At 39.2% G+C, this 25,974-nt stretch overlaps 1 protein-coding gene across 2 annotated transcripts; it reads right to left on the minus strand.

Moving 5' to 3' along the window:
- Positions 1-5,121: 5,121 nt before the first annotated feature.
- On the minus strand, positions 5,122-24,148 carry FMO2 (flavin containing dimethylaniline monoxygenase 2). 2 transcript variants are annotated; one of them, XM_036344231.1, is made up of 9 exons: positions 24,019-24,148; positions 23,523-23,660; positions 16,312-16,500; positions 13,464-13,626; positions 12,825-12,967; positions 10,330-10,529; positions 8,477-8,832; positions 7,933-8,005; positions 5,122-6,735 (listed from the first exon to the last, which is right to left on the minus strand). In XM_036344231.1, the coding sequence occupies exons 2-9, from the start codon at positions 23,652-23,654 to the stop codon at positions 6,399-6,401; spliced, it is 1,593 nt and encodes a 530-aa protein (XP_036200124.1). In that variant the 5' UTR covers positions 23,655-23,660; positions 24,019-24,148; the 3' UTR covers positions 5,122-6,398. The 2 variants fall into 2 exon arrangements, with proteins under 2 accessions (XP_036200124.1, XP_036200123.1); XM_036344230.1 differs by having other exon boundaries at positions 23,523-23,686; positions 24,019-24,112.
- Positions 24,149-25,974: the final 1,826 nt, after the last annotated feature.

Genomic DNA, 25,974 nt, shown 5'->3' on the forward strand with positions numbered 1-25,974 from the left:
GTCAGAGAATCCTTCTTCAAAATGACCGCCTACCAAATGTATAATAAATAAAAAGCCTCTCCCACCCTGCTGGATGGCTCAGCTGGTTGGAGCATCAACCCATGCACCCAAACAGTTGTGGGTTCGATTCCTGGTCAGGGCACATATGCAGGTTGGGGATTTGATCCCTGGTCAGGGTACAGATGGGGAGCAACTGATAGATGTTTCTCTCTCTTTCCCTCTCTCTTTCTCCCTTCCTCTCTAAAATCATTACGAAAACATATCCTCAGGTGAGGATTAAAAAAAAGCACCTCCCCAGGCCACCACTGTAACTCAGCCTGGACCGGGTGCAGCCAGCCATCCGGAGCAGCAGACCTCCCAGTGGCTTTTCAAAGGACAGCAGGGAAGCTGCCAGGTCAGAGGCCTGGGCTTGGAGTTCCGTGTTGGCTAATTACCAGCCGTGTGGCTTTGGGCACACACATTGTTTTTCGTCTCAGGTTCCTTCTCCAGATAATGAAGCTAGAAGTAGAACCTGTTGTAAGAATGAGTCAGCTGATGTATGAAAAGCATTTAGCACAGTCCTGGGACATGCTAGGCCCCCAATAGATGTTGCTAGGTTATTTTCACATCTTCAGGAGGCTTTCCTTAATTTGATATTTTTGTAGATATCTGCCCTGGCAATTTTGGGTTTATTTTAGACAGACGAAGTGACAGAATCTTTGGAATCAGAGCCATTGGGGAAAACTAGAAATCTATAGCTAAAGGTTGTCTTTCAGCAAGTGAAGGAAATGAATAGGGAAATATAAGAATGATGATTGATGACAAAGGGAAAGAGAGAGAAAAAGAAAAAAGGGAGAGCACAAAATAGGTTTCAAAGTCACCCTGAAGAGTTCTTTCTTTTTTCTTTAAAAATTTTTTCCCCTTCAAATCTGCTTGGTGGGTCACCAAGGTCTCATTTGAGTTGTTCCCATATTTGCAAAAGTAAACACGAGAATTCATGAACATGTGCAGATGCTGCGATGGCACCCTAACTTAATTTCTATTTTGCAGGGGGAGGGGTCTTAGAGTTGGCTGTGAATGACAGCCACAGCAGGTAACTAACAAGGTAAATTAATTTAAAGACTACAAATCAATGAATTAAAAAAATACAAAAATGATGTTTTGAGCCCGTGGGAGCCATGAGAATGTGCTGCATGGATGTCTCATCACAGGATGCTACTTGACCAAGGCTTGAGCTGCTGCACTCAAGTACATTGCTGTGCTGGTGCTATGGCCCCTTTTCAAATGAGCTCCTTACCGCGGTGATTGATACGGCAGAGGGACTGAAGCAGACCATTCATAGGAGAGTCAGGACTTCTCTGGTGGCGTGAGGACTCTGTTGCAACTTCCCCAGACTACACAGCCTCAACTAGGGTGTTTCTACTTATTTTATTTAAAATAAAAAATAAAATAAAATAAAAATAAAATAAAATATTTTTTTCATACTTTGACTTTTTTACCCCTTTATTGATTAAGATATTACAGATGTGTCCTTATCCCCCCAATTACCCTCATCCCCCCAATCCTGCCCTCACCCTCACCCCCTGTTGTCCATATCCATTGCTTATGCCTATGTGCATGCATACAAGTCCTTTGGTTGATCTCTCCCTCTCACCCCCACCCTCCCCTATCTTCCCTCTGAGTTTTGAGCATCTGATGGATGCTTCTCTGCCTCTACATCTGTTTTTGTTCATCGGTTTTTGTTGTTCATTATAATCCACAAATGAGTGAGAACATATGATATTTATCTTTCTCTGACTGACTTATTTCACAGCATAATGCTCTCCAGCTCCATCCATGCTGTTGCAAATGGTAGGAGTTCCTTCCTTTTTACAGTTGCATAGTATTTCATTGTGTAGATGTGCCAAAGTTTTTTAATCCATTCATCTGCTGATGGGCACTTAGGCTGATTCCAAATCTTAGCTATGGTAAATTGTGCTGCTATGAACATAGGGGTGCATATATCCTTTCTGATTGGTGTTTCTAGTTTCGTGGGATATATTCCTAGAAGTGGGATCCCTGGGTCAAATGGAGGTTCCATTTTTAATTTTTTGAGGAAACTCCATACTGTTCTCCACAGTGGCTGCACCAGTTTGCATTCCCAACAGCACTGAACGAGGGTTCCTTTTACTCCGCATACTGGCCAGCATTTTCATTTGTTGATTTATTGATGATAGCAATTCTGACAGGTGTGAGATGGTACCTCATTGTCGTTTTGATTTGCATCTCTCGGATGATTAGTTACTTGGAGCATGTTTTCATATGTCTCTCAGCCTTATGTATGTCCTCTTTCAAAAAGTGTCTATTTAGGTCTGTTGCCCATTTTTTGATTGGGTTGTTTATCTTTTGTTAAGTTGTATGAGTTCCCTATAAATGTTGGAGATTAAACCTTTATCGGAGATATCATTGGCAAATATGTTCTCCCATGCAGTGGGTTTTCTTGTTGTTTTGTTGATGGTTTCTTTTGCTGTGCAGAAGCTTTTTATTTTGATATAGTCCCATTTGTTTATTTTCCCTTTAGTTTCCATTGCCCTAGGAGCTGTGTCAGTGAAGAAATTGCTTCGGCATATGTCTGAGATTTTGCTACCTGAGAATTCTTCTAATATTCTTATGGTTTCCCGTCTTACGTTTAAGTCCTTTATCCATTTTGAGTTTATTTTTGTGTATGGTGTAAGTTGGTGGTCTAGGTTCATTTTTTTGCATGTGTCTGACCAAATTTCCCAGCACCATTTATTGAAGAGACTGTCTTGACTCCATTGTATGTTCTTGCCTCCTTTGTCAAATATTAATTGAAGATAGTGGTTTGGGTTGATTTCTGGGCTCTCTATTCTATTCCATTGGTATATATGTCTGTTCTTGTGCCAGTACCAGGCAGTTTTGAGAACAGTGGCTTTGTAATACAGCTTGATATCTGGTATTGAGATCCCACCTACTTTGTTCTTCTTTCTCAGGATTGCAGCAGCTATTCAGGGTTTTTTTTTATTCCAGATGAATTTTTGGAGCGTTCTTTCTAGATCTGTGAAATATGCTGTTGGTATTTTAATGGGGAGTGCATTGAATCTATAGATTGCTTTGGGTAGTATGGACATTTTGATGATGTTGATTCTACCAATCCATGAACACGGTATGTTCTTCTCTATTTTTATTTTATTTTTAATTTACTTTACTTTTTATTTTATTTTATTTTATTTTATTTTATTTTATTTTATTTTATTTTATTTTATTTTATTTTATTTCATACCTCATGGGTTTGTGATCTGCTCCTAAGGCAGACTGGACAAGAAAGTGAGTTGTGTTCTATGTAAACATCTGCCTCCTGGGAAATAGCCAACAGCTCTGCACTGGGGGGTTCGGGTCAGCAACAGTAGCTTTCAGGATGAGAGACCAGTGAGCAGGAAAAATCTACCTTTGCCATCCTCATTATAATGTGAATGCTGGATTCTGTCTGGGTTTAGTGTTAGAAATGTTCTTTATTTGACAATTTGTCACAAATCATGGTCCAAGAGTTTTATTTGAAAAATATCTTTATTTTTCTGTAAAGAACAAATGTGATTGGGTTTAGATAGGAAAATCAAGGAGATACCATATGGAGGAGAATGAAAGTGAAAGGTTAGTAAGGGGGCCAGTTAGTAAGGGGACCACAGGGAGAGATTTGGGAAGAGGGTGATAACCAGCTAACATCATAGACTATAGCAAAAGGCACCAGGGCTGAACCTCAGGAGGAATTTGGCCCTGATATATGGAAAACGTCATGGGCTAATCTCTAAAAGCAACTTTATTTATTTATTTTTGGAGAGAACTCAAACGAATAGTTTCTAAATTTAATGTGCCCAAGAATCTTCTAGGGAGCTTATCAAGACTGGAGATTCCATCCGAAATTCCAATTCAGCTGGTTTGAATTACTGTTACATTTAAATCCAGGAACCTGCCCTTCTGTAAGCTCCCTGGGCTGTTCTAATGCAGGTAGTTTATGGGTCATAGTTTGGAACAAGCTATCCCAGACTGTTTGTTTGGGATAGTTTCACGTTTCAGGATGTATGGAGGCAAAATAAGAGATTGGATGAGTCTTCCTTAGTCAATTTCAGACTCTGGAAATGAACTATTTATTGTTTTAAAAAGGTAACAATATTTGGAAAGATTTCAAGAGATCATCCTCTTTCTAAAATTTTCAAGTATATAAATTTAATAACAATTCTGTCCCTAATGGAGCTGTTTTCCTTCATTGATTCAGCATTAATCTGGCCATTGTTTCTCAATCTCTTCCACTAGAAGAAGGATGGTATCCATAGTTACTGGGTACTGGTAATGATGAATGAGGCTATCACAATTAGGATAATGTTTGGCACATCACAAAACAGGGATTGGCGAACGTTTTCTGCAAAGGGTCAGATAGTAAATATTTTAGGCTTTATGTGCCATACTTTTTCTATTGCAACTACTCAACTCTGCCATTATAGCTTGAAAGCAGCCACAGATAATAAATGAATAGCTGTGGCTGTGCTCCAATAACACTTTATATACAGAAATAGGGGGTAGGCTGGATTTACTACTCTTGCTAGAAAGGGTTGATACATTATTATTATTGTTGTTAATATAATGGCTTGCAAATAATCTTTAAGAATTAGTAAAGGAATCAGTTTTTCATCAAGAACTAAGTATATACACTATCTGCAATTTTTTTTCCCCCAAAGGAATTTGCTGACAGGAGCAATGACTAAACAAACTTGCATTTAAATGCTGATATTTCAATGGACTTTAAGGAAGAAGTTTCAGCAGATAGAGATTGCCAGTGCATTGTTCTAGGCTTTTGGCAGAGAAATGCAGGCAAAGTGGAGAACAATGTCAGCAGAGGCTTTGAAGGAGTAAGAGTGGAAATTTGCCTAAATCCTTTAACCTCTGACCTTTTACCTCTTTTTGAAGGCTTTGGTCTGGGCCTATGGCAGAGTTTATCTCCCAAAGCTCAGTGGGTGTGCAGTGCATGTTTCATAACCAGATGTTTATTGCTCAATGTCTGTTGACATTGAATTGCTTGGGTCTTTTTTGGACTTCAGTTTCAAGAAAATGTTTGTCTTTCCTGACAAACTGGTATGCTTCCTTTGATCAGATGACAAATATTACATATGATTTAGCTTTTTGCCTAGGTTATCTGTAAGGTTAGAACTAAATACAAGACTCAGTTTTCATAATGCTTTTCATCTACTTGGGAAATATACTTTTCCTCCTTGATGATTGTTTTTCCAAAATGTCAATGATGATCTTAAATGTTATTGTATAGGTACCTTTCACTGTAAAATTACTTCAATGCTTCTTAGGTTTAGCTGAATTATAAACCAAATATAATCGGATTATATTTACAAGGAGTGCTGTCCTCCAAAAATATATATATATATGTTCGTAAATAATATACACTGCTCAGTACTTTATCAATACTAGGGATTTTTGTAATTAAGTATATTATAGGGAAAGGTTATGTCTTTAGTTCTGAGGCCAAGCAAATCTGGGTTCTAATCCCAGCTTCATCGTAAGACCATCTGTATGGTCTTGTGCATGTCACTCAATTGGTATGAATCTCAATTTCATATCTGCTAACTCGGTGTAAGAGCTGCACCCGTCTCCCGGAATTGTTGTGAGAATTAAATGATATAATACACATAATGTGCACACAGCACAATGTCTAGTCTATAATAAGTACTAAGTATATAGTACATAACTATCATGGGATGTTTATTTTTATTTTACAGCAGTGTTTCTGTCAACATATAAGAAAAATATAAAAAATATAAGAAAATACAAGAATTATAAGAAATGCTTGGTTTTCGATATGAGACTCTTAGAGCTGCCTGAGTATTGCCATGGCTTTAAAGTCTATTTTCATTTTTTTCTCCAGTATTTTTGAGTGATTTCCCCACCAAGCAAATGGAGTGTGACCTAATGTCTGAGAACTTTGTCACCAAATAGTCTGGATAGAAAGACTGTTCAGAACATCACACAGGCATTGAAATATGTACCTGTAACTTAAAATTTCCAGTGATTTAAACAGTGGGGCCTGCTCTTCATTCTGTGTAATTCTGCTATTTTCTGCACAGCTTACCTATATCAGGGCTGGCGACACTATTTAGCCCGTATTATTTGATTGTCCTTTTTGGAGAGTCTAGATAACTTGAGGGAAGAGTGAAACGGCAAAGACATTTCATGGCACTATTTTAGTTTCATACATAGTCCTAATCCTGCTAATTCTCCACAGTTACCTCTCTTACTCCTTCCCTCTCAACTCTGAACTTTAGAATATATATTTAATATTTTTTCTTTCTGTCTTTTTTTTTCTTTAACTGGTACTGACTGATAATAAAGCCAAAAGCTGATGGATTCGTACCCTGAAGTTAGAAAAAAAAGGCCAAAACAACAGCAAGAAGCCCCAGGATTTTCAGCAGGAGGGAAACTGGGAAGTGAGAAGCCGGCTGTAGTGTGCGCGTCTTTAGAGGCGTCAGCATCCTCTGTTTCTGGGAGAGGATGGCACTCTTGGCTCCTTCCCATCGTCCAGGCCCCACCAAGCGATACTGATAGGAGTTGCAGGGTCCAAAATAGAGTTTCACAGCCAGTTTAGGATCTTTGAACAGGAGAGAGAGGGGGTCTGGCTTCGCACCTATCTCCTCGGCGAGCTCATCCAGGTAATCGATGTAATTGGTCTGCAGAATCTGGCTCTGGCTCTCTCCAAACCTGAATGAAGAAAGTGAGAAGGGCGGATTCACAAGATGTTCAAAGTTATATAAGAACAGAAGGCATTCGATAGCTATTGACAGGGTGAAGGAATGAGTGAACAAATAAATGGAAAGTGTTGGTTTATCCCATCAGGAGGCCTGTATTTCAGATTGACTATAGACTAAAATAAAGAGCCTATATTTCAGATTGGCCATAGACTGTAAAATACATGGGACTTCGAGGAATTGACAACATTTATAATCATGATGATGATTTGGTATTTACTAAGCAAAGTACCAACTAGTCAGGATTGTTGTCAAGACTGATGAGGTAACACACAGATGAAAGCCTAGCCCAGTGCAAGCACAGAGGAGACACTTGATATTTGCTTGTTAAATTAGTAGAGTCCCTGGCACTCTGGCTGGCATATGATGCTCAGTAAGTGTTAGCTGAATGAGCATTTGAACATGAGATAACCCCTTCATGTCATATAAGGCTCCAAGTCAACTTCCCAAGGGGACTCAACCCACTTGAACCTCCTTTCACTTCAGTCACAAAGTAGTAATCCTCGAACCTTCATTTCACACATGTATGTGTCTGTCATTTTACTTTTTATCCAATCACAGAAATCCCCCCCTTTGCTTTCTCCCACCTCCTTAATCTATCACCAATAGATTTCATGTAACTCACATGCATTTTTTATTGTCTCCTCTTTTGATTGTAATGTATAAAATAAGGTACAAAACTGCCATTCTCCCAAGCAGTATCTCAATCTGTTGAGATTCTGCTTCCTGGCAGTTGTCAATAGTTTAGCTCAAATAAACTCACAAAAATTCTTCAAAGGTTTGAATGTTTCTTATATTAACACCATTCCCTCTCTAAACACAGAGTGTGAGTGGCCTGAGAAGACATGGAATTTAATATGCGCATCATACAAAACAAATGAAATTCAGTCAAGGGAAAATGTTCTGATTTGGTAAAATTCCTGTCTTTAAGTAGTTAGTTGTTCAACTACTATAGATAAGAATCACCTAGGAAGAACTCAAAAAACACAAACGTCCAGTCTCATCCAGAGATTCCGATTCAGTTGGTCTGGGCTGTGGCCTTAGAATTTGCATTTTTAATGAACAGCTAGTTAGTTCTCACAGGTGGGTAGAGTACTCACTGTGCTTTGAGAAACACTGTTCTAGGTAAAGATTAAAAAAACATTCTTACAGGTCAATTCTGTTTTTGTTCCTCTTGATAATGTCTTCCATCATAGCCCTCTCTGAGGGCAAGGTACACAAGCCTAGAATACAAAAGGCTGGTTTAAGTAGTGGGTTGGTTTGGAGGTTCTAGCAGGGGAGCTCAGCTACTCCTATACCCTTGACCGAAGACCAGTCCTCTCCTTTTGGGGGAAGGTCGTCCTCTTTGACCCAGCACGCGTAGCTTCATAGGGATGCACATACATCAGTGAGGGAGGAGGGGGACACCCTCCTAGCCAGCCAGATCAGCGGAATTAACCCTGGCGATCAATGGGGTGACAGATGTCGCAGCCAGATCACCCTCACATCCAAAATTCACAGAACTTTTCTAATATATTAAAGGAATGATTACAGATGTTTATTATTATATCTTTGTATTTGTTATTTTATGACATCTCCACTAACTTTTTAGGATGTAAATCTTAAGAGAGCAGCCAAGATTGGCGATGATCTTGTCTAAACTCATTATTGAGCAGACTCTACCAGGTCTGAGACCTCAGCCTTTGAAAACTTACCTTTGAAAACTCTCGTCACCCAACGAGCTTGAAGTTCGACAGTTGGGAAAATGGAACCTAGGGGCTGGATGAGACCAATGCAGACAAGGGTTGCCTTCTCCAGGTGAGGAGGAAACATGTATTTATATAGCGAGACCATATTATCCTCTACTTTCACAAGTGAGTCTTCCAGGAAGGGAAAAGAGAATGTATATCCTGTTGCAAAGACAATGACATCAATGTCCTCTTCCACTGTCCCATCCTCAAAGATGGCAGAAGTTTCCGTGAGCTCTGTCACTCTTGATTTCACCCTGATGGCTCCATAGAGTATACGACTTGGAAGGTCATCATTTAGTACAGGTTCTTTCATCAGGTATCTGAAACACACAGAAGAAAACACTCAGAAGGAGCATTTAATGAGGAGTCTTGAACTGTCTTGATATTTTGTGGGTTTGGCTCTGAAAATAAAGAGGTTTCTCAAATATCCATAAAACGTTCTAACTTGATTAGTTGGCTTCACCCCAAATTTACTAACTGACTTTATTTTCATGTCACAAATCTCTCCCTTAACGAAGGGGAAACATATGGGTGATAGGGGTAAAAGATATTTCAAAAAATGAAAGCATCCCAAGGGCTTATACAAAATGCAGGTGCCTATGGTCATTCGCTGAGTATTCTAGTGGTTATTAGCCCATGGATGTTTCTAACATTCTTTATTGAAAAAATATATTTTTATTGATTTCAGAGCGGCAGGGAGAGGGATAGAGATAGAAACATTAATGATGAGAGAGAATCATTGATCAGCTGCCTCCTGCATTCCCCCCACTGGGGATCAAGCCCACAACCCAGGCATGTGCCCTTGGCCAGAATTGAATCTGGGACCTTTCAGTCCACAGGCCAACTCTCCACTGAGCCCAAACCGGCTAGGGCTCTAACATTCTTTTATGTTATCTACCTTTAATTATCTTGCTGTTCCATTTAATCTCTATCTGATCATAAGTAAAAAGGGAAAACATATTAAATTCCCATTAGTTTTAAAAATTAGTAAGGAATCATGAGAGGAAAAAAAGTGAAAAATAAAAAAATCAGTAAGGAATCAGTATGAAAATTAATGCGTAGAATTATATTGGGGATAGTTGCTAATCTCAACTATTCATGAAATCTCCATATGTGATAGCATGGGCAGTGAAGCAAAGTCTGCTTATATTTCTTAAATTCTCTTTCTTGTAGGTTTAAGGCAATACATGCTACAGATCTCAGATCGCAGCATACAGCAGTCACATAGCATTTGTTGAAAGAGTCTAAAGCTCTTCTGTGTTGCCTTTTAAGGGGAGGAGCCTGTTATTAACTAAAGAAACATAAACATCTATAATGTTTGCTTGAGTTAAGTTCGGTGATGTATAACTTTGAGATGAACAGAGATTTTTTTTTTTTTGCAAAGAGACAGTGATTATGTTCTCAAAGCTGCCCATGGGAAGAACCCCCATGATACACAGAGTTAGCAGAACATAAATAATTGAATGGAGACTCTGATACACGTTTCCTACCACAACCCTCTGAAAAGAAGGTCACAATCTCATTAAGCAGCCTTTCTGACGTTGGACAGCTCTGGGTAATAGAAAGTTCTTTCCATGACCTACTTTTGCTTTTTTGGAGCAGCTCATACCATTTCTACTTGATCTTCTTAAGTATTCACTTTTAAAATGCATACAGAACAACTTTTGGAATTCAAACTCCAAAACCTATACCATACCCATACTGTTGGGTTGTAGCTTGAGCTACCATGTTAGCACTTTGGCCCTTTGTGAAGAGAGGCACCTCTAACAACCTTGCTTACCAATGAGTATACCATAAAAAAAGCAAAATAACTCTACTTGTTTTGAGGCTCAAGGCCATAATTTTCATGGTGGAACCACTGATTCATCTGCCGTTCCAACATCCATTTTTGAACTGCTCGTGGCAGGACATTTCGGAGCATGGAGCGAAACCGGGTGTGGAACACCATGTCCCAGGGATAGCCACAGTCAGAGATACGGCTGAGGACCCAGGAACCTTGCCTGGTGCTGATAAACACCTGGCAAGCAAAAAGAAAGACAGTTTATGTTAGGGCATCGTCCCTTTTGGGAGGAATCTGCTATGTCGGTGATAATATCACATGTATGGCCCCTGAATTTCCTGCAATGCTTTATCTTAAAGATGATTGACTTCCAAGTGAAGTACCATTTTGTTTTCACTGCTCTGTGGCAACTTTGTCATAGAAGAAGTACCTAGTGGTGTTCACATTGATAGAGGAAGACTACAACAGTCTTGAGAACTTTCCTGAAAACATGAGAAAATCTTTGGGCTAATACCAATCATAAAATCCACAGGTCTTTACCACATTTACAGTTGTGGTTTGGTGCTCCTTCCCTCTTCTCACCTTCCCACCTGCCCACATTTCTTTTGTAGTAAAGGAAAGTAATTAAAATCCTAGGAAAGGTACCAAGACAATATTTATCAAGGGTACCAATGACTATATAGGCATACATGCATACATCTATACTTCTCTAGAGTGGGAATACCAAGGGGTGTCAGCTTCCTCCCACACTTAAAAGAACAGTTATGTATTTTTAAGTGTTAAAATCTGAATTATATTGTGATTTCCATTCTTTTGAAATACACATCTGAGTCTTCTTTCTGGTATGTTCTTTACCTTGCTTACTCAGATTTCTCTCATTTTGAAATTATATATATATATATATATATATATATATATATATATATACACACACACACACACACACACACACACACACACATATTTCCAGATAGGTGGTTTACCTTGCTTACTGTTACCCCACCCCCCCATTGCCAAGCATATTTGAATTGCTTTCAAAATTTTACCTGACATTCTATGAATTCTGAGGTATAAGGTGGTCCCAGATAAACAGTTAACTATGATTCATGTGTAAGAAAACCAGTTCACTTAAGTGTTTATGATCATTGACTCCAGATCCAGGACTCTGCATCTAGACTCCCTAGGTTTGAATCCCAGCCCCACCACGTACAGGCTGTGTTGCCTTGGGCAAGTTATTTCAACCTCTCCGTGCCTCAGTTTTTCTTTCTGTAAAATGGGGATATTAATAGTACCTGCCTCATGGGATTATTATGCAGGTTAAATCAGGTGGTATAAATAAAGTACTTAAACTATTGTCTGCTAGCTATTATTACTTTGCAAATTTAGGCTGGAGGAGAGGAGTTCTGTGTAGTGCCACATGTCTGGAGTAAACAAGAATTTGGAGACCAATTTTGCTGGGAAGGACCTCAACTCCTTAGCTTGTGAAATATTTCCATGAGTGTCTTTTCCCAATACTTACTGTCTCCCCTTCTTCCTTGGCACTGACTGGATAGGTGACTTTTACAGGTTCCAGTGTAAACCCTTCATTAATCTGGGGATACACCATGCTTGTTTATCATGTTTGCTACCTGGCATCTCAAGCCCTGAAAGTATGAGACTCAGAACAGGACAGTTTTGCTGGTTGTGGACATAGGTATGTAAGTCCAGTGTAGCCAGAAGAAGCCAAGCTGAGGAGGCTAGTGGACAAGTGATAGGGCTCCTGGGCCCAGGCCCTGTTGGGAGGGAATGCTTTGGGGAGAGGAACCCTAGCTATTTTCCCATCTTTGCCTAGGACTGTCCTACTGGAAGGGATTTATTTTCTGTTATTCCCAATCATCGATGTCAGCATTATCTACATCTTGTAATGTTTGACTCCTTCACAGCTCAGTTGTGTCATTCCTGAGCAGGTACAAAGATAAAAGTGGTTGGAAGGGCTTAGTGTGCACCTTACATGTCTATGATCTTGGTTAGGAGTCTTATTGACTATTTAATCTTTTTTTTCATAATCTTTGGATAACTGAGGATTATTTACATATCAAATATAATTCAAATGTACACTAAATTTCTAAATGCCCCCGCCCCATATATGAACAGGTCAGCTTTTCACTAAGGCCCCTGGGTGGAAACAAGGCTTATTAGGCTGAAAGTCATCTGGTCAAAACTTCCCATTTACAAAATGAGAGAACTGTAGCCCAGAGAAGTGAAATGACTCAGCCTACGTTACATAGCTGATAGTGGCAGAGCTGGGAGGTAAACTGTGGCTTCTTGACATACGGATTTTCTGATGCCACATGAATCAATGGAGAAACCAACCAACCAGTTAAGGAGTAATGGAGCCTTGATTACATGGCTCAGATTTTCCAATGTGCCTCCTCTCCCCTCCCCTCCCCTCCCCTCCCCTCCCCTCCCCTCCCCTCCCCTCCCCTCCCCTCCCCTCCCCTCCCCTCCCCTCTCCTCTCCTCCAAGGTAAAAGGTAAGCAGAGAGCTTTGCACCTGAGAAGCCTTCTTGCTCAGCTCAACGGCAATATCTGAGGCTGAGTTTCCTATTCCAATCACCAGGACTCGCTTCCCCTCAAATCCGTCTGGGTTCTTGTATTGGCGGCTGTGAAAATACTGGCCTTTGAACCTCTCTATACCTTCAGGAGGAAAAAGAGAGAAGCCTGTCAACTATGTCAAATTAATTTCAAGAAAACTGCATTGTCAACTTTTCCTTCCTGGGGTTAATCATTTCTTTTGCCTCTTTCTCTCTTAGGGGAGTTATAATAGCAAGGCCAATTGATAAACTCAAAGTATAAAGCATATAAGAAATGTTAGGTTAAGCATATGATCCAGGACCAAAATTTCCAGGAACTTTCCCCACTAACTCTGTCCATGGGCATGGTTCTGCAGAAAAGGCTCCAGGGACAGAACAAAGTCACAGCTGTTTAGCAGGATAGAAAAAGGCCAAAGCAGGCACATGGCTAAATGGGCCTCTCCAACACGGAGGCAATGTGGATATGAATTCTCTGACATCTTGACTTTGGAGAAGGTTAGGTGGATTCTTGTGTAACAGAAACAAAGATGATCATTCCAAACTGCATAGAAAGTATCTGGACACCTGCTCTGAAAAGTTGGGCATCCCCTAGGCCTCACCTGGAAATGACTCCAGTGGGATGCGAGGGAGGATGTGATGGCCACTGCAAACCATAATTGCATCGAAGATGGCACTTTGCTCCTTGCCTTTGCTCTCGGTGACAACCTCCCATTGGCCAGAGGATGAGAAATCCGGGCATCTTTTCACGCTGAGGACAGTTGTCTTAAATGAACATAGAAAGGCATCATTGAGAATTAATCTGGCATATAGGGGCCTTGTCCAGTGCCCTGAGGAGTGGGGATGAGCGGAATGCAATGTTTGATACAATTTAGGTTCCATTTGAATCCATTTCAAGCCAGTTAAGGCAAAGACTGCTAAACTCAGCCTTCTCATTCTTCTTTGGCAGGGAGATACCAACTAAGGACATGCTGCTTTGCGCGAGAGGCCCCACTCAGCTGACTGAATGAGAACTGGAGTGAGATGCAGGCGTGGCTGGTAAGCTCTGGGCAAAATCCATGTTTATCATTCAAGTGATCACATAATATTTATCAAGAACCTTTCATGTGTCCACTTCTGTGCAGACACTGTGCTAGAGAAAATGTTTCATGGGAAGTGATTTGCATAGCGACTGGCATATTGTCAGCACTCTGTGAATGGTATATTTTATATTTTTAGAACAGGGACAATCATGATAGCAATACTGTTCATGATCTCATTTGGATGAAATAATTTATTGGTTCATTGATTTTTTAAAATGTAGCTTACTGTCTGGAGGTCTGTGAGTTTTTAAAAGTGCTTATGAAGGTTGTATGTCTGATGTATTTAAGAACAATGTCAAATGGAAGCAAAGCTTTTCTCACTTTCAGAGGAGTGGCATACTTCTCTTGTTTGCAAGTATTTGAGTCTCTTATGCATGCTTTTCACATTTTCAGATATTTTTCAAAATGTAACATTGCTAATTTTTGAGACTTCAAATTTTAAAAATGTATATGGAATATTAGTATAAAGCTTACGAAAGTACTATAAAACGTCTGGGCATTTTCAGCAGAGAGTAAAGATTTCAGATTTGTAGTCCAGAGTAGTATACTAGCTAAAGTCCTGTGGGTTCTTGCTATTCAAAATGCGGTTTGAGGACCAACACCTTCAGTATCACTCGGAAGGTGATTAGACATGCAAGAGTCATTTACATTTTGATTTGAGCCCTAACATCTTAGGGCTTATACCAACTCAGAGACCAATACACGGAAATGCATTTTCCTAACTCCTCTCCAGCCTCCAGAAAACAAGTGCAGCGGTGACACAGTGAACAAGAAAACTAGTTTCCTTGCAACTCTAACATGATCTTTAAAAGAATAGAGACTATTGTTCTGGCCGGTGTGTTCAGTGGTTAGAGTGTTGGTTGGCCCACACACCAAAGGGTCATGGATTTGATTCTCGGTCAAGGGCATGTACCTGGGTTAGAGGTTTGATCCCCACCCCCAGTTGGGATGAGTGCAGGAGGCAATTGATGAATGTGTCTCTCTTACATCGATGCTTCTCTCTCTCTCTCTCTCTCTCTCTCTCTCTCTCTCTCTCTCTCTCACTTTCTCTCTCTCTCTCCCTCCCTCCTTCCCTCCCTCCCTCCCTCCTTCTCCTCCTCCTTCTCCTCCTCCTCCTCCTCCTCCTCCTCCTCCTCCTCCTCCTCTCTAAAAATCAATGAAAAAAAAATAGCCTCAGGTGAGGATTAACAACAACAAAAAGAGAATATAAATTACATGTTATGAAAGGGCAATACATCTATTAAATAAATTGGTAGCTAAGTAGACAAAGATCTATAAAAGCTTCTGATATAAAGGGTCTGTCATTTATAGGATGGATCTACCAGGAATTTGGGAAAAACTACATTAGATGGGACTGGATATTTTAAAAAAATATATTTTTATTAATTTCAGAGAGGAAGGGAGAGGAAGAGAGAGAAACATCAATGATGAGAGAGAAGCATTGATTGGCTACCTCCTACACGCCCACACTGGGGATTGAACCCGCAATCCAGGCATGTGCCTTGACTGGGAATTGAACCGTGAACTCCTAGTTCATAGGTCAGCATTCAACCACTAAGCCACACCGGCCTGGTATGGACATTTTAATAGTGCTTACAAATACAGATTTTCACCAAAGTCAACTATTATAAATTAATATAATACAAACCTGGAGCAAAACTAAAATTACTGAGAAACTGAGATGTGTTTAAAAAAATCCTAAGCTCCATTAGGAGTTATGTATTTAGAGATGCAATTTAAACTTTATTTCCTAGGCACAGTTAGTAGTTTTCAGAGTGTAGGTTATTGATAAAAATTCAGCATGTTAAGTGAGATATTGGTGTTTTTATTGTTGATTATTTGTTTTTTTTCCATGTTTTTTTTTTTTTTTTTTTTTAAAGGGAAATGAGGATAGGATTCTTCAGTGGTTACAAATATTAGTTTAAATGCAGTTTCCCTATCATTATCATCATCATTCAAACCTTTATTTTTTTTTAATTAATTAATTAATTAATTAATTTTTTTTATTGCTTAAAGTATTACAAAGGGTATTACATATGTGTTCTTCCCCCCCCCCCTTGACAGTCCCCTCGCCTCCCCTATCCCCCAGTGTCTTATGTCCATTGGTTATGCTTATATGCATGCATACAAGTCCTTTGCAAACCTTTACTTTTAACAGATGATCTTCCTCTTCTGTTAATGTGTACAATTTATAGCATCAGGGTAATGACATTCTTTTTGGGTTTTCTATTATGCTCTCATCTTTCAGAAATAATTGGATTGCAATACTTTGTTTTATCCACTATCTCTTTCATTATCAGAGTAACTTCTCTATTTAAATGTGATGTGAACTAATGTAGAGAAAACAATTCCCCCCAAAATACAATACCTGGAACTGAATATATTTTAGAAGATCAAACTTTTTGGCAAAGATTCTGAAATACTCCAGGAGCTTAGAATTGTGCAGGAAGTTTGGGAAATCTTCAGGCATTGGAAAGTCACTGAAACAGGACATTTCTTTGCTGGTGTTGGTGATGACAGATTGGTAGATACTCGCTCGGCCATCTTCCACATTTTCCTAAAAGATCAAATAAAAATGATAATCATGCATTTTAAAATTCCCTTGGTTTCCTAGTCTTCTTCCAAATCTGACCCCTGGGTGATGTGATCCCTTTGGGTGCAGTATACATGTCCATCATCCTGTGTGGTAGGCCCCAGGTGGCGCCTTTCAGTGTGTGGCTCACTGGAGGGGCTACTGCCATTTGGTGGGCTTGGGAGTGGGAACCATCCTTCTTTGGTCATATTTAGCACCCCAGGTCTCTACCTTTTTAATGTCAGCTATTGTGACAACCAACCCTTTCTGAAATTTCCCCTGGGGAGGCTATACACCGTCCACCTCTTTAAGAACCAATAAATTGTGAAACATTGGTCAGAGAACATAATAGTACTCATTCAATTAAAATGAATACCCTCAGCTGCTAAAATTGGGGGTATTAGCTGTTCAATGACTGTGTCTGTTGTTATTGAGGAAGCTATGAGCATCAACAAAACCATCAGTTTCAGCTCACTTCTCATTGCATTATAAGAAAGGTACCTAGCATAGCTGCTCTAACATATTGACACAGGCACACTCACTATCACACCTGAGTTTTCTGACATTTTCTGTACAAGAAGTTGTACTTGATTTTGTCAGACAAACTCAAAAGAAGTCTGGAGGCTTTGCTAGAAATACATGATAAAGATTTTTCAAGGGTCTTAGAGTTTGCAAATCGGAAACACAACTAGGTAATGCCCAGAGTGTTCCAAAGAAGAAAGAAAAGCTATGAGTTCTTAGAGTAAAAAGTACATTCTTGGGAAGAATCAGTCTTGCATTCTTAGCCTCTGGATTGATCCAAGATGGTAATTCTCTAGAAGACCAGTGCTCTGGATAATGGATGTCAGGTGGTCTGGATACATGAACATTTTTTCCTTAGTCCTTTAGGGGGTAACCAGAGGGTTGTCTAGAGGTTTAATGTATAACCAGGCATTGACGCAGGACTGGAAAGTTAAAAAGTTTAAGTTCCCAGGCTAGTTAAACAAGAACAGAATTGTTTCCTCATTCCTCAACCTACTTGATTTTGGTAATTTAGCAACTTGACTGTAATGACTCCACGTTATTTTTTCATGCTATTCTTCACTTTCAAAGAGTTAAGAAAAAGTAAACTGTGGGATCTCAACTCTTTTATACATGACAGAAGGAGCCTGCTCTTTATATGTATTGTGCTTCACAGGGATTATTAGTTTCAACATGAGACACCAAAGCTAAAACTATATTTGCTCTCAGATCGTGTCATTTAAGAGCAGTATGTAGAATCCTTGCTAAATGTGGGTCTAAGTTTGTAAAGATCCTCTTGCCTCACACATTCCTTATCTCTCTTTCTTTTCCATCCATTTATCCATCCATCCATCCATCTATCCATCCATCCATCCATCCATCCATCCACCCACCTACCCACTCAGGCCAACTCAAGCTAGGAGTCAAATGCCTTTTATAATGAGCAATGTGTTTATATTTTCTAGATATTATTATTATTTTAAAAATATATTTCAGAGAGGAAGGTAGAGGAGAGAGAGATAGAAACATCAATGATGAGACAGAATCATTGATCGGCTGCCTCCTGCATGCCCTACCCTAGGGATTGTGCCCTGACCAGTAATCGAGCTGTGACCTCCTGGTTCATAGGTCCCATGCTCAACCACTGAGCCACACCAATTTGGCTCTACATTAATTTTGCCAAAAAGTTTGATCTTCTAAAATATATTCAGTTCCAGAATCAAGGCTCAGATTATAACTTTGTTGCACTTTCAAGTGGCTTGGTAAAAACTAGCCTGATGAGGGTATGCCAGTTTTCTAGATGATTAGGGGTTTGGTATGATGTTATTGTAAACTGTACGTATTAGAATGTGAAGGGAGTTTGTATTAAAATATGAAATAGTTTCTGCTTCATATACAAAGATTTAATAATCTGAACTGGATGAATGATAAATCAGAATCTGGACCTGCACAGAGAATTCTTCGCCCAGAAAAAGCCCGCCTAGAGTCTTTTAAAAACCTCTGGCTATTTCTATTTTTGACCACTGGCTTCAAATGGCATAATCCTGGAGTCAAACTGATTGTGTAAAATATTTCTGGAAGGCTCAGCATGATTTAACACAATATTCTTGGCAAGACTGAATATCTGAGTTTCTTATCCAACCGAGTTCTCAAAATCAGAAATATTTCATAAAGCAAAAATAAAAATGTTTTCCCCTCAAGATCAGATAATTTTATAAGTAGTATAGAATAGAGTTAAACACAAAGGCTCTGGAGTTACACTGGGTTGATAACCTAATTCTGTGATCTTTAATGGCTTTTTAACTGTGAGCAAATTACATAAGTCAGTTTCCTCATTTTCCCCCCTGTAAAATGGGATTCATTAGTAATCCTGACATTACACAATTGTTATGAGGTTTTAAATGAGATTAGGGTGCTTAGCATGATGCCTGGTGCTAATGAGTGCTCAATGCATGTTTGCCTCTGTTGCTATTATTACAGCGCACTAGAGTTTTTACTACTAATCCAGTTAGGGTTTAAACTAAGGTGGACTGTTATACTAGAGCCACCATTTTGGATATTTTTAAGTGCCAATAAGTTGGCTTTAAAATGTGGTTGGCTTCTCTGTCAGGTCAATTTTAAGCGACGAGAAGAACCAATTCTGATGTCTGGGCTCCTCCAATAATTTCAGAGCTGGGGCAAGGCTCTCCTTTGGGGGCTTTACTTTTGTAGTTTGTCAGGGAATTGATGATGACATCACAATACTTTTTCAAATTGGTTTGGCCTATTGGATCTTGAGGGAGTCACATTTTAAGACAGAAAGTGATTGTTAGGGTCACCAAAGAAGGAACACACGTGGCCAAAAGGGGTAAAGAATTATGAATTTATTAGGCCATCTGGATACCAGCTGGGCTGAGCCCCCAAATGGCACCAGCATCCAAAGACAGGGAGTCAGAGGTTTTTAAAGGACTGTAGGCGGGCTTTTTCTGGGTGGAGAATTCTCTGTGCAGGTCTGGATTCTGGGAAAGTCCGGAGGGGAGAGATAATGGTTTTAGCAAGTGGAATGTCCCTTGTGAAGTGGCTTAAAGATCAGTTCCCAGGGGAGGGGGCATCGATTCAATTATTTGATCAGACCTAACAGCGATGTTTCAGGTTGCATCCATTTATACGTCAATGTTTTCAATAAATACATTCAGTACTGTAAATGTGTTTTCTCTTCCTTATGATTTTCTTAATAACATTAGCTTTTCTCTAGTTTAGTTTATTATAAGAATACAGTACACAATGCATACATATATAAAATATGTATTAATTGACTGTTTATGTTACTGGCAAAGCTTTCCGGTCAACAGTAGGCTATTAGAAAGTAAGTTTTGGGGGAGTTAAAACTTATATGTGAATTTTGACTGCATGGGGATTGGTACTCCTCATCCTTATGCTGTATATGTAACTGGGAAATGATAATTATGTCCAAATGTTAAAAAAAACACATGCACAAAAGTAATGTACTATATTGCTAACTTCCTGTGAGCACAATTATTAGGAACAATAAAGGAGGCAGAGCAGGTTAATGGCTGAAGGACGATTATGCTTTCGTCTTTTAATACCTCAGTAAGATTACTAAGTGTGAGGGGGTCAGGAATCTTACAGACCTTCACTTTTGTTGTTTTCCCACCACCAGTGTTCTTCTGGGCAAGTTGCGTATCCTAAATCTCAGTTTCCTCTTTCCATGTGAAAATAATCATAATACCTACTTCCTAGAAGCATTGTGAAGAAAAATGAGATGCTGCATGGGATGAGTGCTTCCCCTTGTTGGAAAAAGTGCTAGAAATATATTATTTACCCATCTTCTCCATGTTCCAAAGCTGCCACTAGAGGGTATTGAAGAACCTTTTAGAACAGTGGTTCTCAACCTTCCTAATGCTGCAGCCCTTTAATACAGTTCCTCATGTTGTGGTGACCCCCAATTTCATTGTTACAAATTGAACATAATTAAAGCATAGTGATTAATCATAAAACAATATGTAATTATATGTGTTTTCCGATGGTCTTAGGCGACCCTTGTGAAAGGGTCATTAGACCCCCAAAGGGGTCGCGACCCACAGGTTGAGAACCGCTGTTTTAAAAGATTCAGCACTCTCTGAGCAGGGCATGGGACAAGGATTCTTTTTAAAAAATATGTTTTTATTGATTTCAGAGAGAGGAAGGGAGAGGGAGAGAGAGTTAGAAATAGCAGTGTCAAGAGAGAATCAACTATTGGCTGCCTCCTGCACACCCCCTACTGAGGATGGAGTCTGCAACTGGGGCATATGCCCTGACTGGGAATCAAAGTGTGACTTCTTGGTTCATGGGTCAGCACTTAACCCCTGAGCCACAATGACCTGGTGGGACAAGGATTCTTAAATTTTGTTTTAACTTGTCACCACTAAATGTGGTATGTAATTGTAGAAGGATTGTGTAAGTATGGAAATTAAAGAATAATCAGTTTACAAAACTGATTTTGGATGGAGGAGTGTCTTGGAGTGGTGTGGAGGCCTCAGCCTCCTTTTTCGTACCGCCTCCCTTTGGCACTCCAGTCTCCCGGTAATCAAGAGCCTCACTGGCCTCACTGGCTTCTGAAATTTTGTCCATTGTATGTTTCACTCTGCGGAGAGATGCCTTGTCTTTTTTGGTTAGAGAAAATTGTTTACATTTCTGTATTGAATATAGTTGTAAGCCAGGTTTGAAATGTGACATTATTACAGCTCCCATGGATTTATGTATTTAACTATCTTATACCTAACTAGAGGCCTGGTGCATGAAATTCCTGCATGGGTAGGGTCCCTAGGCCTGGCTGGCGATCAGGGCCGATCTGTGGGGTGACCGGCGGGGTGATTGGGGGGCCCTCACTGGCACCCACCTTGGCTGGCCTGGGGCCTGCAGCCTGGGGGCAGCTGCTGCGTTGAGTGTCTGCCCTCTGGTGGTCAGTGCATGTCATAGTGACTGGTCGTTCCACTGGTTGTTCTGCCGTTCAGTCGATTTGCATATTAGGCTTTTATTATATAGAAGACTTAATTAATTTACATTTTAGTCTAACTTTTTTAATTGATAGGAAGTTATCTCTACTACCAGAATAGGAGAGCAGGAGAAATATTTTGGGGCACCTTCCTAGAGTTCACCAAGTCATATTTTTTGACAGATCACTAAAAAAAGCTCTCATTTTTCTGCTGCCAAACTAATGATAATTAAGTAAGGGACACTGACTCTTTGATTTTAAATCCCAAGTCAGGTAATAAAACAAAACAATGACAAATTTATTATTAAATAGAAATTTGTTATAATTTTGCATTCTTCCTTAGGGTAAAAAATCTACCTGGGGGGTAGAACCCCAAATGGGATCTCCACATGAACTGAGAGTGGACAAAAATAGCACATCTTTGGTTAAAACAGGAATGTTCACCTGCTTAAGAAAAGCTACATTGATTTTAATGAGCAGATGCTCATAAAAAATGAATGTGATTCAGCTGTTTTTCCAGTTTCCTCTCTGCAAAGTTACCTGTTCTGTAACAAGTATCAATTTTTCCATCTTAGTTCTGGCTGTGCTTGGATCACTGAATTGAACAGATTTAAAAAATTTAGCATTTGTGCAATATTTGCAAAACTTGTCTCATCATGGGATTCATTAGAGACTCTTGTTAAGAATAGGGTCCTCCCCGCTCAGAAGATTTTGATTAAGGTAGTCTGGGCTGGTGTTCAAAATTTAGTATTTTAAGAAACCCCCAGGTATGTCCTATAGTCAGATCCCTTTGAGAAACCCAATGTGGAAAAAAAAATCTCCTCTGGCATAAAATTCAGTTTGAACTGGATGTCCAGTTTGCTGGATGTCCTCCCCATCCCCTTAATCGGTCCGTTTGCAGAAAGGGCACTTCAGATGGTCTCTGCCGATATGAAAGTCTGTTTTTCATGCTCTCAATCCGTTTGCTCCTGTTTGGGATGTTCCCACCTATTTTAATCCCTCATTTTAATGTGCCTGATACATAATCCTCAGCTTGTCATTCCAGTTCTGAGCTGAGGTTTTGTTTGGGCAAGAGTGCAAATTAAGACATACGTATAAGTAGGGATTTAGCTGCTTAGGAGTCACGGAGACCCAGGTTTGAATGCCAGTTCCTCCAGCTATGTGACCGTGATCACATCATTTACCCTCTCTGTTTCTATTTGTTTGTCTATAAAATACATAGTTATGGTAGCTACATTTATTGTACTCTATTATAAGTTTTTGATATGAATGATCTCCCTTAATCTTTAAAATAGCACTGAGATAATTACATTTTTCTGTTAATATCTTTATTCTACAGCTGAGAAAACTAAGACACAGGATGTAAATAATTTGCCAAAGATCTCACACCTAGAAGGTGGTAAGCTAGTACTCATTCAAAAAAATTGGGGAGGAATAATTATAAATCTTTATGGCTCTCTATGTATTTTTCTAATTTTTATACAAATTCTGAAGGACAGCTAGCATTACCAATATTTATATTTGGCTAATAGCATGAATTGAATGAATAGAGTATATTAATAGTATAGTTAAAGAGTTTCCCAGCAGTAATACTAGAGTGTCATCAGTAAAGCTAAGCAAACAAGGTCTCTTTGTCAGAGAAAAGTAAAAATCATTAGTAATAAGAGCACACTTTCTAAAAAAGCATTTGCTCAATGATTGGAATAGAAGTGGTGTCTTGAAAAGAATTCCTGTCACTTCTTTTTTGTAAGTTCTCTAATACTAGCATATTACTTGGAGAATGACCAAAATAGTGGGCTGCAAGATAGAGGCATAAGAAGAGATCCTCCACATGCCTGGTGTTGCCACGTATGTGTTAGAATAGTAATGACCTGGGAGAGATGCTAGCCTATTTCTTCAGCTCCTGTATAGCTGCATGAAGTAAATCTGATAAAAGTTGCTTAGGGAATCCCTCAATAAGGCTCATCAGTAGCTATGCTTCCCCCTGTAATAGCAGCACAACCTGTGCAAGAAACAAGAAGATCTCACATACTTTGAACCTCCACAGTCCTCCAATATCTTCGGTCCTCTCAAAGCAGGTGGGCTCGAGTCCCTCATCCACACAGCACTTCAGAGAGATCAGTCCACTGACACCAGCTCCAATCACTGCCACCTTCTTTGCCATGGTCTCCTGTCACAGAGTTGGTCAGTCAGTGGCTTTCAGTGGGGCAAAAGATAAGAGAGTCGTAAGGTTGTGGTCAGGTAATGGGCTTTAAACGCTATCGTAGTGGTAATTTAATAACCAGCTGGAATGGAATAAAATACCTCAGTAGTCAAATTCCAAAGTCTCATGGGCTTTATTGCAAGTCTTGTTTACAAAGTCTTGGTTCAACATTTAAAAGCAACCTACTTAACAAAGCCAAGTGGTTCAATGACAAAGTTCTGGGGAGATGAGCCAGATCTGCAGTTCTGTTCACTGCAGTTGAGAGCCTTAGAGTTTAGAGCTGAGCGTTTCCTTGTCAGCTTCTTCCCCCAGCTGTTATCCTTACCTTTGTTGTTACCTTTTTGTCGCTGTCTCTCACACACAATGGTTTGCATCGTCGGTTGTGTGCTCCTATGCAGTCAGAAGGGTTTTAAGAGTTGGAGGAGGCAGTGAGAAATGGGAGGAGCTTCTTACCCCAGCATTCTGCCAGTGGAAACGCCAAGGACTTTGTGAGTTATGAAATCAAGCAAGGAGCCCATATTTTGAGGTCCAGCGTAGTTGTAAAATGTCTTTATAGTACCAACACTATATAGACACTTGCAAACATATCATACAGATAGATTAAAAACCATTTTTGTAGTGGATGTAGACAATGTTAATTTGCAAATTAGCAAATATGCAAATATGGATAAATGAAAAGAAGTTGAAATTACCCCTAACTCTGTCATACAGAGATAAATTTAGCCACTGTTGACAATTTGCTATATCTTTCCAGATATTTATATACATACACCTATGCACACACAAACAAAAATGAAATCACAATCTAAGTATGATTTCCAATTTGATTTTTCACTTTCCAGTATCTCAGTACCTTTATATCCATAGCTGCATTTTTAATGGCTATATGAATTCCATTTAGTTGATAGATTATTTACCTATCTCACAAATATTCAGTTCTGTGTATTAGGCAGTATTTCTGGCATATCACTGTGTCTAGATGAATAAAACAGATTGTGTCCCTGGATTTCTCAGAAATGACATACTTTTTTTTTGGCTTGGCTTTCTTAGACTTGACAACTTCCAGGTCCTAGCATACCATGCTTATCTCCTCCTAGACTGCTTACCCTGACTAGATTCATGTCTCATCTTGATCTGTCTGCTTGTGGGTACACTGGCTTGGATGAATCTAGTGGTCCTTCTAAGATCTTCCTGTCCATTGCCCTCTTTTTGGATTAATATAGAACTGGTTAATCTTTTTACAATTTGTTATTAGCACTACCATTAATTAAGAAGACTTACCTAATTTGCAACAAAGGAAGCAAGAATATACAATGGGGAAAAGACAGTCTCTTCTATAAATGGTGTTGGGAAAACTGCATAACTGCATGCAAAAAAATGAAACTGGACCACTTTCTTACACCACATTAAAAAACACCCCACCTCAAAATGGATTAAAGACTTAAATGTAAGATCAGAAACTCTAAAATTCCTAGAAGAAAACATAGGCATAAACTCTTTGATAATGGTCTTAGAAATATATTTTTGGACATGTCTCCCCAGGCAAGAGCAACAAAAGCAAAAATAAACAAATAGGATTATATAAAACTAAAAAGTTTTGATAGTGAATGAACCCATCCACAAAAACGAAAAGGCAACCCACTGAATTACAAATATTTGCAAATGATATATCTGATAAGGGGTTAATATCCAAAATATATAAGGAACTCATACAATTAAATATCAAAAACCCAAACAATTAGATTAAAAAATTGGCAGACAACCTGAATAGACATTTTTTTCTAAAGAAGACATAGAGATGGCCAACAGACACATGAAAAGACATCACAGTCATCAGAGAAATTCAACTCAAAACCACAGTGAGATATCACCTCTCACCTGTCACATTGGCTATTATAAAAACAGCAAACAGTAACAAGCTTTGGCAAAGGTGTCAAGAAAAGGGAACCCTTTTGCATTGTAGGTGAGATTTCAAATTGGTACAGCCACTGTGGAAAACAATAGAGAGGTTTGTCACACACAAAAAGAACTACCATATGATCCAGTAATTCCACTTCCAGCTGTCTATCTGAAGAAAATGAAAACACTAATTCAAAAAATATATGCATTCCTGTGTTTATTGCAGTATTATTTACAATAGCCAAAATATGGAAGCAACCTAAGTGTCTATTAATAGACTAATGGATAAATAAGACCACACACACACACACACACACACACACACACACACACACACACTGGATTATTATTCAACAATAAAGAAATTTCATTATTCAGCAAT

Source organism: Myotis myotis, unplaced genomic scaffold (genome assembly GCF_014108235.1).
Source record: "Myotis myotis isolate mMyoMyo1 unplaced genomic scaffold, mMyoMyo1.p scaffold_m19_p_18, whole genome shotgun sequence".
NCBI classification, from domain to species: domain Eukaryota; kingdom Metazoa; phylum Chordata; class Mammalia; order Chiroptera; family Vespertilionidae; genus Myotis; species Myotis myotis.